The following is a 14,187-nucleotide window of genomic DNA, read 5'->3' on the forward strand; positions in this document are numbered from 1 at the left end:
CTGTCATGTACTGCAATGTTCTGGCTACATCAATCTCTAAAGGTGCCGAGTTGAGTTCACATAAGCGCAGAAAAACCTTTATTGAGCGCAACTATCCTTATGTAATGCCAGTGGAATATCAGTTGGAGGAACCTGGACATACCAGCATGTATGTTCCTATCCTTTCGATGATTCAAGAGTTGTTTAAAAACACAGACATTCTTAACAAGATTACTGAAACAAATACTGCATCTGGTCAATATCTATCATGCTCCAATGGCTCTCATTTCCTTGAAAATGAGTTGCTGTCAACGGGGGATCTCATCCTACCACTCCAGCTATATATTGATGATCTTGAAATTTGCAATCCGCTTGGCACATCACGCAAAATTCACAAATTTTGCGCTGTATATTGGGTCCTCGCTAATGTCCCACCAAAATACAGATCAGCATTACATGCTATACAGCTAACAATACTTAGTAACGGACGTCCATAAGTATGGATATGCAGCTGTACTTGCTCCATTGCTGCGTGATGTTCATACCCTGGAAAAAGACGGTGTCTTCATCGAAAGAGTCGGTCAGAATGTCAGAGGCACTGTATTTTGTGTTTCTGCTGACAATTTGGCTGCTCATGGATTAGGTGGCTTTGTAGAGTCATTTAGATGTCATGTTTGCAGATTCTGTATGGGCTCAGTTGAACAGTTTCAAGTAACTGAAGTTAGAGAGGAAGTTTCCTCAGAGAACCAAAGCTAGCCATGACTTGCATGTGCAAACTGTGCAAGAAAGTGACACTTTGAGCAGCCACTTTGGCCTCCTGATATACTCCACAATCTTCTGGAAGGTATCGTTCCCATGGAGCTTTCTCTTTGAGATGATCCGGCAGAAGTACTTCACTTTAGAGTATTTGAACAACAAGATTACCTCATTCCCATATCAGCACACTGATAAAGTGGATAGGCCTCAGCCACCTCCCAAAACGTTTCTTTCTCGAGGAATGATTGGAGGTAATGGACATGAAAATGCCACTCTGCTCCGAATTCTTCCATTGCTTGTTGGCAGTGTAGTACCAGAGGGTGATAAGGCGTGGGCAGTTTTGATGGAGCTGAAAGAGGTGGTAGAGTTAGCATTGTGCCCATCATTTACTGATGAAACCTTGGACTATTTTGAGTGCAAAATCAGTGATCATAGACAGGCACTGCTAGAGGTTTTCCCTGAGGTTAGGCTCCGTCCTAAACATCATTATGTGGAGCACTATCCTGCTCTAATCAAGAGCTTTGGGCCCTTGCTGCACGTTTGGACCATGCGGTTTGAGGCCAAGCACCGCTTTTTCAAAAGAGTGGTGCATGACGCTCAAAACTTCAAAAATTTGAAGTTTTTGATTTTGAAATTTTTGAAATTTTGAAGACGATGGCAATCAGACACCAACACATGATGGCATGTCATCTTGCTGCACCATCATTTTTCAAGCCAAAAACTCAGGCATCCAGGATTGAATCTGTTCTGATTTCAGCTCTACCAGAGGTTGCTCAAGTACACATTAGAGCACAAACAACTAGTGACACAATCTACAAGACATCAAATGTGACCATTGATGGCACAGACTATGTCTGTGGAATGTTTCTGTCTGTAGGAGTCATTGGCGGACTGTCCAAATTTTGCAAAATAGAACAGATCTTCCTTGTAAATCACAATGTATCTTTTCTATGTCGTGATTATGACTCCTGGTATGTAGAACATCTACTGTCCTATGAGCTGTCAACTGCAAACACAAGCCTGTCAATCCACCTGCATTCTTGTCTGAATGATACAGTCCCTCTCTCAGCATACAAAATAGATGGCTCACTGCTGCTGACCCTCAAGCGCTTCATTCAAGTGAGACATAAGTGAGTTAATGTAATTGTTCAGTTATTGTCTTTATTCACTTTGTAGAAATTTATATGGTACTCTTGTTTTACTCTCTTTACAACCTGATTTTGTCTTTTCAATAGCACAATGGCAGCTGCGTTGTAGAGCAAGACCTGGCTAGAAAATTAAAACTCAGCTCACGACCAGCCAGTGTTGATGCACTGATCAACATTATAAAAGAACAGCTGGAAATCAACCTTGACTTTGAGTTGCTTTATGAAGATCCAGACTTCGACGGGAAACTTACTTCCCTTGCAGACATTGAGGAATTGCCGCAAAAAGCTGTTGTGTGCACATCTCGCTTTCACAAGACTCAAGCTCTATTGCATCTACCGTTGCACTTTCAGATGTGTCATCTCCAGAGCGTCTCAGCAGAAATCTCAGCTGGAAATACAGCATCAAGTTTAAGATGGGCAATTATAGGAACAAGATGAGACGAGCTGGATGTCAAGAGGTCACTGTAAATTCTGGAAAAAGAAGTAGAGGTAATCCTGAAAATGAACCTTCACATTCCAACATTAAAAGACCCAAGCGAGCAGAAGTAAACTTCCTACCCAACTTTGCCCAAGGAAAGGATTCAATTCTTGAGCAGTTGAGGCAATCAATTGTTGATGAAAACAAGAAGACTGAGAAGAACCTGCCCCTCATTAGAAAGATGATGGAGACCACATTTCCCCTACACCGGCAGACCATAGTGATGTCCTCCCCACCAGTCAACGAGCTTATGGACCTCTGGCCTGCTCTCATAATGGAGTCTGAGGTAATATGGATCAGTTCTTTTAAAGTGAAAATTATGATTCTTACTCATTTGGCTGCTATTTTCTGCTTTATAAATGTATGCTGGATTCTTCAAATTGAACTTTTTTTTTAAGTTGTGTTGCTGTATTCTCCTGCTGTTATTTCAATTTAGTTGTATGCAGAGTTCCAGCGGATTACGAATCCGAACCTGCCCAACACATTCTTTGCTTAGCTTGACCGCCATCTTCCTCGACTGATGACCAGACAGAAGGCATCAAAAACTGGAAAGACAGCAGATGCTCTGGCTGAAATTTTAAAAATCCACGATGAACAGGTAAATAGATTATTACACATTCCATTCCACGTTGAACCAGTGGTTAATCCACTTTGTGTTTGCCATTTGTCTGATTGCATTAAAGATGTTTTATTTGTTATTTGTGGACATATGTTCTGATTGGACTGTTTAAAATCAGCTTTGTTCAGTGAACTCTTCTGTGTATATACAATTCTGTTTTTATCTGAATAGGAAATCCATGACATCCACACCAAGCGCACTACGGTTCTCCACTGCCTTCCTGTGTATCTGCGAGAGGACGTTTATGGATTTTTCAGAACCTGCACTGTGAGTCTCCTTAAGTCACTAACAGATTCTTATGTGTATTATGTAAACAGTTAATCAAAAAACGAACATGTTTTAGGACTTACCTTTTATAGTCTACCCAAACAGTTTTAGTGTGTAGTCTGTTTTCTTTCTCCTCACTATAAAGGAACTGTATTGGCATTTTATTCAAAGTAATAAGATGAAAAACAATTTCCTGTAAATGTCCTTTAGCTTGGTTTCAGTCTCCCACACCACTTAGATTCTATGGTAATTTGGCTGATTTATGTGTGCAGAACATCGATCTTATGTTTTTCACCTCTTGAAATGAGAGGCTTTGTTCCCAGGTCTCCCTTATTGGATTTCATTGGGATTTGGTTAAAGAAAGATAAATTATGTCTTCTGTTCCATGTGTTAGTTTGTGATTAGTATCTCTTTTTCATTCTTTCAGGACGAGTCTGATGAGCCAGAGCTTGATGGTGTTGCAGTGGGCCTCCTTACTGTCATCAGTAACCATGCCACAGTCCAAAGTCCAGTTCACTACCACCCTGTGAGAATCTCTGTCATCATTGAAAATTATGCCGTGGTCAGCCTCCCCAAGATTGCCGATGCCTTCCTGGTAATCTTTGGACTGATCTATGCACTACACCTCAGCTATCCGAAAAAAACTGAGCAACACTTTTGAATTCACTCAAAAGATTTTACTTGGTCTAGAAGGTGGTAAACTGTCACCCAGGTTGCAGACCCTCAAGAATGAGTTGATGATGTAGAAACTCTGAAAGAGCAGCATTCCAGACATTATAAAAGGCTAGTTTAAAGTTGACCTTTGCCTCAAAAGTTACTGCACTATGCAGGTGTTCAGCCAATACACAATATGCCTATTTTTCGTAAGGCTAATGTTTTCTATGATTCAATGTTGTTTTTAACCATTGTGGGCTCCAAATTCCACTTTGCATTTGCATTTTAGAGTTTAGAGTGAAGATGTTCTTAAAGGTTGCATCAGCGATTCTTGGCCGAAACATGAATGATCACATTCATCTGATCTTTCCTCATGATCCGCTAGCTGCCTGCCAAACCAAAATAAATATTCCAACCAATCACTGACGAGGGGTGGGTGTTGTGGAGGCAAACACCTACCCCTTGTCGGTGATTGTTTGGAATATTTATTTTGGTTTGGAGTGGTTGGTAGTACCATTTGTTTTTGTGTGTGATCTCGGAGCACAGGCTGCCTACAGAGACTCATTTTTCTGACGGCCTGCTTATGAGGCGGGCAGCTAACATGAATGTGATCATTCATGTTTCGGCCTAGAATCGCTGATACAACCTTTAAAGAATTGTTATATATTTATATATATATATATATAATTTCATCCCATTTGCTGCCCTGTTGCCTTTGGCCTTAGCCAAAAGCAGTGTTTTTTTCTTTTATAGCTGTAATGAAAGATTTCATTTTGGTATTTGTTGTTTTTGATTACGTATTTTTCTTACTGATTAGTTGTGTGATCAATATATATTTCCTACAGCCTTTAGTGACCACAGAACACATTTGGAAGGCTAGAATCAGATTTTTTTATTTTTATGTATTGTATAATTTGTTCAGTTACTTGCAGCTCAACAATTTATTTATATATATATATATATATATATATATATATATATATATATATATATTTTTATAAATGTTGATTTATTTCATTTTAACATTGCAGTGTGCCAATAGCAGATGTTGATGACTAAGATATTAAGTCAGTTAGACTCAATTTAATACATAAGTTTTGAGTCGAATGTTAAGTAAACGATGAAACATATTTGACTAATGGATACTTAATGACAAAACTAATAAACATTGAGTTTTGTTGCATTCAAAATGTGTTGTTGGGAACTTATTTTTTTAAGTTCTGTGAACTTACTCCAGTGGGTTTGAAAACCGGAAACTTTCAAGTCATATTAACGGAAAATATTTGAGTTGCCTTAACAAAAAAATATTAAGTCATATTAACAGCAAATATTTGAGTTGAGCTGAATGAGCATTTTAATTCAGTTGTTATCAAAAGGTACAAGTGGAAGTCATCCAACCTACTAAGTTCTGGAAAATTGTGACTTTTATGTTAATCAACTTAAAGAAATTGAGGCAATTGATTGCCTAAATTTTTTTGAGTTTTGGTAACTTATTCGGGTTTACAGTGCACAGTACAATTGTCAAGTGGTCAATGAGCTGCGTAGCGTTGTGTAATCCTGACAATCTCAAAGGTTTCTTCCAATGAGTTGCAAACTCAGGAGCGGAGAGACAGAATGTGACAGTGTGTGTTGGATCCCTCTCTCTCTCTCTCTCTCTCTTTCTCTCTTTCTCACTCACTCTCTCTGACTTTTCACGATTGCTTTCTCCCTCGCCTCTCCCAGCTTACTTTCTTTGCCCTTTCGTTCCTTCTGTTCATTCTTTCTTTCTCTATATTGCTCCTTTTCTCTCTCTTGTAAGCACTCGCATTGATTCCTTCTCGCTCTCTTTCCTTCTCTCTCTTTCTCCTAAAGTGAATGGACACTTGGACGTTCTCCCTCTGCTCTCTGTCTCTCTGTGTCTCTCTTATAGAACCACTTCAAGTGTTCTCTCTAGGCATATTAAGTATGTGAGTGTGCGAGCATGTGCACCATTTTTTTTTTTACGACTGTCTTTCTTTTTGACAGAAACACACAATGTATGTTGATGATGATCATCATCATCATCACGGGAGGGATCGTAAACGTCTTATCCAACAATCGCTTGGCATGTGCAATACTGGCCACTATGCAATTTGCGACCTGTTGCCAGGGGATTGTGTGTTGATGTCATGTCTGTCTAAAGTCTAATGTCCTTATATGTGTCCTTGTATTACGTGGGAAATATGATTTTGGGGTGTTGTCAGTGGTTGTTTTTTATGTTGTTGTCGTGGTAAACGATCATGTGTCTCTGTCTCATTCACTGAGAAAAATGTTCCCCAAGGGGACAATAAATGATCTATCTATCTCTTTATCTTTATCACTGGTTGCCAGTGTGCGAGACGACCCATTATAACTACTTCCTGATCCCGAGACGATATCCCGAAGCACTGACAACCCCAATTTCCCTTTGTGAGTGTGTTGTGACACTCACTCGCTGTGTGTCACTGTGTGTGTGCGCGCGTCAGTCCATTAAGCCACGCTGCAGTCGGACGTGTGAGAGTGGCTTGTGTTAAGAGGCAGGATGCCTCGGTATCCAAACAACGTCCAAACAAAGGTTGTGTTTCACACCGTCTAAGCACACCGTGGAAGTGCGGGCAAGGCTCAATAGTGCATTCACACCAAACCTGCACCATCCCGCAGTGCAGACACACAGACAACAGCAGTCACATGCCTGAACGACCACAATTGTAATCGACAAGGTTATCATTGAGTGAAAAATATATAATAAGATGTTTCTTATGAAAATCATTGTGTGCCGATTATATAAGGGTTCTTAGTTACTTAGTTATATGAGGGTTAATGTTAATTGGCTAGGCGGAAATGCGTTGTGTCCCTTTAAGAAAGACACAATGGTATGTAAACAGAGCACTACAGAGTTTAGTTTAGACTAATTAATAGTGGAGTCACGGTTTTCGGGCCCGTTTCTCTAAGTTTGGAATCAGGAGGATTACTGTTTGTACGAATGAGTCAAGCCATCACACCCTCACTCACGTTCAATTCGTTCAATCAATTCAAATCGTACGATTCTTGTTCGAAGTAGGCAATGGTTTAGTCCTCACCCACACACACCACACTCACTCAGACTTGCCAAAAACATAGCCATTAATGTCATTAAATATGTTTATAAATTAATAGTGGTGACAAACAAGTACGTATGATTACATTAATTACATAGACTAAATCTGTAATTCAAAGAAACCTCGACCATCGATTACATAGATGACTTATCCCCTCTCTTTCATTCCCAAATGTATACATCTCTGTATATATATATAAAGATGTTTAATATATATATATATATATATATATATATATATATATATATCCAATGTTATAGGGAAACTTTTATTTTTCTGTGACATGCTGATACAAACTCCCTAGCCCAGCTCTCTCTCTCACTCAGTACGTTTACACAGCTTAATCCGATAAAAGCCATAGTTCGACTATGCTCCGCAATTGGACAACTGCAATTGTCTGGTTATACATGGCGGCGAGTAAATCGATTCATTGGCCGAAGCATGTCATTCCCCAGTATGATAGGTGGCGCTGTACCCATTTCAACTAGTGGTAATAGAGCCACCGGCTGACCTCTTTACGTCACCAGCAACAACAAACTCAGTCGGCAAGAAAGATGTTTTCAGTAGACAGCTGTCATTTCACTTCGGGTCCATATCATTTCTCTGACGCTCCATTGTTCCAACCTCTCGGTCGTATGCGGACTCCTCCGGCTGCTCTGGCGGGACACAATTCTTATAGGGGGTAACTACATTCACCGGCTTCTTCCATCTTCTGCGCCACCTTTTTAAATAAATCGCTGTTTCTCGTTTTCCGACGGCAACAACAACACGACTATCATCTCCTTCTACTTCCAGCTCACAGCCCCGGGAAAAGATCCCAAGCATGCGCAGAATGCATAATCCAATCCCACTCCGTACATGCACGCTTAACTCGACTATGAATCAAATTATCTAGGGGTCTTAATTAGACTATGAGAAATCCAATTTGATTAGATTTTAGCTTGACTAAGGTGTATACATGCATCTTAATAATCCAATCATAGTTGGACTAACCCAATAATTCGACTTTCTTGAGTGTCATGTAAACACACTGACTCTCTCTCTCCTGCTGTGTGTTTTTTTCTCTCTCTCTCTCTCGCTCTCTCTCTCTCTCTCTCTCTCTCTCTCTCTCTCTCTCTCTCTCTCTCTCTCTCTCTCTCTCTCTCTCTCTCTCTCTCTCTCTCTGTCTCTCTCTCAATCAGGTCGTAATACAACAGAGTGTACATCTGTAGTAGGCTGTGTACACTGTAACCTTTGGTCTCTGTGTCCTTGCTAGCTGTCGGATGTCGTAAGGGAGTGAAATAGTGTTAATCATCTCCCCCCCACCCCTCCCCCCGACCAGTGTTCCTCCCCCTTTGCGTCAGTCTCACAGTCTACTCCTCGCAACAGTACTACTTTCGCAACAGTTTCCAAAACACACAGAGGAGACCACACTCGAACACCAAGTGTGTTGTTCTATGTAAGTGTTTCCCTAGAACAACACGATATACATAAAACAATATAACGATAGTTATCTATTCATCTATTTGTCGTTTTTTCTTTATTGTATGTTTTAGCTGACTGTAGACCGTATACAAATATTGATATGAATCCCATTTAGACTATTTTGACTATGTATTAATAAGCCATTGCACATTATTTTCTTGGAAGCCTTTTACTGATCCTTGTTTTTAAGAATTAACATCCACTTCATTGACACAACGTTTCTCTAAAATGTATCTATAAATCTCACATGCTGAAGAAAGTCTGTGTATCATAGTGTGTGTGTGTTTGTATTCCAAGTATTTGCACAGTTCTTCAGTAGCGTGCTAAAGAACTGTGGAGCGAGCGACGGCGTCAAGTGTAATTGCATCCTGGAGCTTAAATCAACACGAAAAGTCAACTGAAAGAATAGTGCATGCAACTATTAAAGAATAACACTAGTTAAAACTTAACCAAGACTGACTCATGGTGTGATCGAGATGACTCGAGATGGTTTCCTGGCTTGTAGCACTTATAGCGTTCCCGTTTGTCTTTGTGAGTCATTGGCTAGTCATTGCTATTGTTGGATACATTAGCCTCTTTAGCAAACCAGCTCGAAAACAAACAACACAACTTTACATTGTATTGCACGCACAGCAAGACAATGCATGTGCAATGCATCGATTGGTGACCGGATTAAAGCAGCAATGTAATCAAGTGTGTAAGCAATTTCAGCAATTTCCCTCGGGATAAATAAAGCTTCTTGAATCTTGAATCTTGAAGAGCATTTCAAATCTACATTAAATTGACCAACGTGGTACAAATACAAAGAAAATACATCTCTTTACGGTCGCAGCCGTCTTTGCTTTCCGAGTCGTACGGTCCACCTCACTGAGCGCGATGGACTCTCAGAATCCCGAGTGGGACTGAACAAAAGGGCGTGCCCCGGTGAATGCCGCGAGAAAGCTGGGAGATTTCCCACATTGCAACTCGGGTGGTCATCAGACATCATCAGTTTAGTTTCAACCCAGACTGCTGAACAAAGTCTGTGTATCATAGTGTGTGTGTGTGCGTGTGCGTGTGCGTGTGTGTGTTTGTAACACATAGCAATGTAGCTCCCAAGTAAAACCACCCAAGCCAATTGGGCTTGGGCTTTTACCTTAAAAAGGTCCCATGACGTGCCACCAGGTGTGGTGTGATTAGCTGTTAATAGCCGTTTTGAAACTCTGCCCCTTATGACATCACAAGTGGGCGTGTCCACCTAGATGTATTCTTGATAGATCAGACTACCAGCCTACCCAGTGGACTGTAGCAAACGTTGCTCATCTATCATCTATCCGTCACACATCTAGGTGGACACGCCTAACTGTGATGTCATAAGGGGCAGATTTTCAAAACGGCTTGTAACGGCTAATCACACCACACCTGGTGGCATGTCACGGGACCTTTAATACCTTCCTGACATTTCACTGTGGTATATGTTATATGAATGTATACCATAAAATATATCAAATATTAAAACAACTAAAGCTGAGCAGCTGGTGATTGAAGTCATTGTAGCGTGTATGTAGTGTGTACAGTTCCAATAATTTCATTTTCCCGGTGACTCATGTGAACATACATCTGCGAAACATTTTACACACACGCACACGCATTTACAAAATGCCAAATAAAACACGACAGAAACTGTATTTCGCTACAATACTTGATTTGGAACATCAATGAACACCACTAACCACTCGGTGAGTTGCACATTTCTGAAAACGAACTTTAAGAGTTGTTTTAAGGACAGGTTTGTGATTGCCCAAAGACGGCCATTCTGAATCAGGCAGGGGCGATTTGAAATTAGCTAAATACCCGAGACAGGACCCATCGTCAAAAATTTCAGTGTCAACCACTCTACTTCATCCTAGACAAACCAGAAAGGCAGCTCAATGTTCAAAATACCGGAATCGTCCTTTAAATGGAGGACAATAGTTCAGTATTGCACTTCCTTTTGTCCATTGTCTGATTAAAGGGAAGTAGAAGTTCTCGTCTGTGGTGATTCATGTAACGCAACGCAAGATCTCATCTTTAAGACAAACACACACACGCACACACATGAGAGCGTGCAGACACACATGCATAAAAGAGGTCAAACACACACAGCGATGCACACCTACACACACACACACACACACACACACACACACACATACACACACACAAGGGCGAGGCCACCCAAATACATACACCAGCACACATGTGGACAGACACACACACGATTATGCACACACTGGCACACACACACAAACACACAGATTAGGAAATGACGACCCATGAGCTAATCTATTCCATTCCCTGTTATAATGGTCTCTAGGAAATGTTTATCCATGTAATGTATAAAGGTATACTAATAAGTTATTTCTGTGTTTTCCCAAACGTGCCGGAAAGACGACAGTAATGGTATCAAAACACATCTTAATCAGGGTTATCTTCCTGGTGCCTGATTTGTCAATCTCCTCCAATCTCCTCTCCTATTGTGTCTCTGCTAGGCCCTGCAGCCTCTGATTGACCCCACCCCCCCTCCCCCTCACCCCTGGTGACCCCTCCCCCAAGAGAGCGAGGCGGGCGGGCGAGCACGGGCACGGGCCGACATGAAGCTGAGGAGGAGGCAGCTGCTGCTGACAGCCCTGCTGGCCTCCTGGCTCCTCCTCTTCCTGCTCTCCCTCTCCCAGGACAAGGGGCCCGAGGCGGTGGCATGGGGCCGGGTCCGAGACGCCCTAGCCCGCACCGAGATCCGCGGCCTGGCCTCCGTCCAGGTGCCCGGAAACAGCCCCCCGATCAGCTGCCTCCGGGCCCCCGGGACCGCCGGCACGGAGGAGGTGCCCGACACGCCCCAGGGCTCGGCGCTGGACCCCCGGGACGGGGGGGGCCTGGAGGGGGGTGGTGAGGAGGAGGAGGAGGAGGAGGAGGGGAGGAGGCGCAGAGAGAAGCGGCAGCAGGAGGAGGAGGAGGAGAGGAGGCGCAGAGAGAAGCGGCAGCAGCAGGAGGAGGAGGAGAGGAGGCGCAGAGAGAAGCAGCAGCAGCAGGAGGAGGAGGAGAGGAGGCGCAGAGAGAAGCAGCAGCAGCAGGAGGAGGAGGAGGAGGAGGAGGAGGGGAGGAGGCGCAGAGAGAAGCAGCAGCAGGAGGAGAGGTCAAGGAGGCGCATGGAGCGGGAGGAGGAGGAGCGGAGGAGGCGCAGAGAGCAGCAGCAGCAGCAGCAGCAGGGGGTGAAGCCGGGCTGGCAGCAGAGGATGAGGGGGACCCGCACGACGCAAGCCGCGGGGCAGGCACGCTGCGGCGCGGCCGGCTCCAGCTGGAAGCGCCGGGCGCTGGGGCAGAAGCTGTGGCAGGGCTCGGCCTCGCACAGCCTACTCAGCCCCAGGCTCCAGCTGGCACGCAACCACTACCTGAGCGCAAACAAGCACCAGGTGGCCTTCCAGGCGCGGCGGGGGCAGCGGCGGGGGCCAAGGAGTGGCCAGGAAGTGCGGTGCGAGCTGCAGAGCGAGGCGCGCCTGGAGACGTTGAACGGCAGCGAGCAGCCGTTCACCGGCTTCGGCTGGTCCGTCTTGGTGCCCCAGCGACCGCTGGCTCCGCCCACGCCGGGGTCAGAGTTCAAGACGTGCGCGGTGGTCATGTCGGCGGGCGCCATGTTGAACTCTTCCCTGGGGGAGGAGATCGGTAAGGGCCGGAGACAGTGCTGTCGTCTCTTTTTGTGTCTTTTGTTCTGTTTTTGAAGGAACTCAAATGGTTCATCTTCTTATGTTGAATTATCGTTGAGTGTGTGTGTGTGTGTGTGTGTGTGTGTGTGTGTGTGTGTGTGTGTGTGTGTGTGTGTGTGTGTGTGTGTGTGTGTGTGTGTGTGTGTGGGCGTGTTTGTGTGTGTGGGCGTGTTTGTGTGTGTGGGTGTGTTTGTGCGCTAATCTAAGAGTTATGTGAAATGTGGAGTATTGGGTTTGTGTGCGTGTGTGGGCATATAGATAGGTGTTTGGATTAATGTGTGTGTGTGTGTGTGTGTGCGTGTGTGTGGTTTTTGTGGTTGTGTAAAGTCAACAGAAAAAACCTTTCAAGGTGACACCGTTTAAAACAGTCCTAATTAAATTATTATAAAATAGATTTATAAAGTGCTACATGGAGAATTAATCAAAGATATTAAGCTTTGGCAACAGGCATTCCAATATACCTTGCACATTAGGCAATAAGTAGTTTTTGTCCATTTAGAGAGTGTTGTACTTCTAGATAATTGTAAGGCCATCTAGTTGTAAGCAGGTTCAGATCTTTAGTTTGCAGATGGATGGTTAACCTCACCCATAGTTAATGATGAAGGAGAAGGTAGGCCTATGTTCCAATAAATATTCCCTACTGTATATGACTGAAAAACAAAGAATGACCACAAAACTGTCACAAATAACCGACATTTGCAGAGCTAAGCAATGCGCAGGTTACGATTGTAAGAAAAAACAATAAAACATCCTGTTTTTGCTGCCTTTCATTAAAGAGAGAGTGCCACTCACGAACTCAACATCTTTCGCCCGCGGTCCTCAGATTCCCATGATGCAGTGCTGCGCTTCAACGCAGCACCCACAAGGGGATACGAGAGGGACGTCGGAAGCAAGACTACCATCCGCCTCATCAACTCTCAGGTGAGAGAATGGACTACCACGGATAAACCCTCCTCATATCTCATATCCCCATTCCTGCCATATCTGGCAGGAATGATTAAACAATGAGGGCTGGGTGCCAGGCTGCAAAACCTTTTTTCCCAAACAGGTTTACCTTTTCTCGCCTCTGATTGGTTAGACTGGCTCTCCTCCGATTGGTTATGGTTAGGGTTAGGGTTAGGGTTTGGGTAAGGGTTAACCCTAACCCTAACCATAACCATAACCATAACCCTAACCATAATCATAACCATAACCCTAACCCTAACCATAACCATAAACTCCCGCAAACAGCTATGACTAATCGAAACACTATATAAAGGAGAGCCCTTCTAACCAATCAGAGGCGAGAATAGGTAAACCTGTTTGGGAAAAAAAATTTCGCTGCCAGGCTAGCCCAAGGGGAAAGTTTAGTTTCTCAGACAAGTCTTACTGCCGCGTACTTTATAGCGTGTGATGTTGCACGGTCTCACGCTCTATTTCTAGCATGGGATGGGTACTGACTGTTTGGTAAGAGTAACAAGAGTTGAGGAGAGTTTCCTTCTTCGCCTTTTCTTTCTTCACTTTCTCTTCCTTCCCTTTGTCACATTTGTCATTTTACTCAGCATCTTCTGACCCTTAGAAACAGAGGTGTCATCGCAGGACACACACCAGGTGTACTTCTACGTACCACTGGTAGTAGACTACCCGTGCCCTGGTACATTTACATTAACATTAAGTGCATTTGTCAGAAGAAAGAAAAACAATATATTGCAGTCGGTACAGTAAGTGCCAAGCACTAATAATTGTTAGGTGAACCCATTCCCCATATACAACAAAGATAGCTAGGATAAGACACTACACAAAGTTAAGTTCTATTTCTAAGTGCCAGGTTGACAACATACAATTGTATAACATACCAATGCATGTGTAAGAGGGGTGTTTTTAAGAGAGTAAGGAAGGAGAAGGGGCAGTGGGGGGTAAGGGGAGTAGCTATGCAGAGTCCAGGTGAACTCTGAACAAGTGAAGGGCTGATTATGGTCCCACGTTCACGCCACACAACGACCACGCAGACGCTTCGACACAGTCCTGA

General features: G+C 43.4%; 1 protein-coding gene and 1 pseudogene across 2 annotated transcripts in view; both read left to right on the forward strand.

The window, feature by feature from the left end:
• The first annotated feature begins 1,696 nt into the window (after window positions 1-1,696).
• Window positions 1,697-3,993, forward strand: LOC311369777 (annotated as a pseudogene). The gene is made up of 5 exons: window positions 1,697-1,706; window positions 2,235-2,647; window positions 2,798-2,959; window positions 3,152-3,247; window positions 3,675-3,993. The product of its transcript is annotated as an uncharacterized misc_RNA (transcript).
• Window positions 3,994-11,566: 7,573 nt separating this feature from the next.
• LOC311369578 (beta-galactoside alpha-2,6-sialyltransferase 2-like) overlaps window positions 11,567-14,187 on the forward strand; it is a gene marked incomplete at its 3' end in the record, with an annotated part of 33,649 nt that continues 31,028 nt past the window's right edge. Inside the window, exons 1-2 of the mRNA XM_084487785.1 lie at window positions 11,567-12,138; window positions 13,003-13,100. Coding sequence (XP_084343911.1) covers window positions 11,625-12,138; window positions 13,003-13,100 — 612 coding nt within the window. The 5' untranslated portion in view covers window positions 11,567-11,624. The remainder of the gene's footprint in view (window positions 12,139-13,002; window positions 13,101-14,187) is intronic.

This window comes from Micromesistius poutassou, assembly GCF_964030765.1.
Source record: "Micromesistius poutassou genome assembly, chromosome: 24".
In the NCBI taxonomy this organism is placed as follows: domain Eukaryota; kingdom Metazoa; phylum Chordata; class Actinopteri; order Gadiformes; family Gadidae; genus Micromesistius; species Micromesistius poutassou.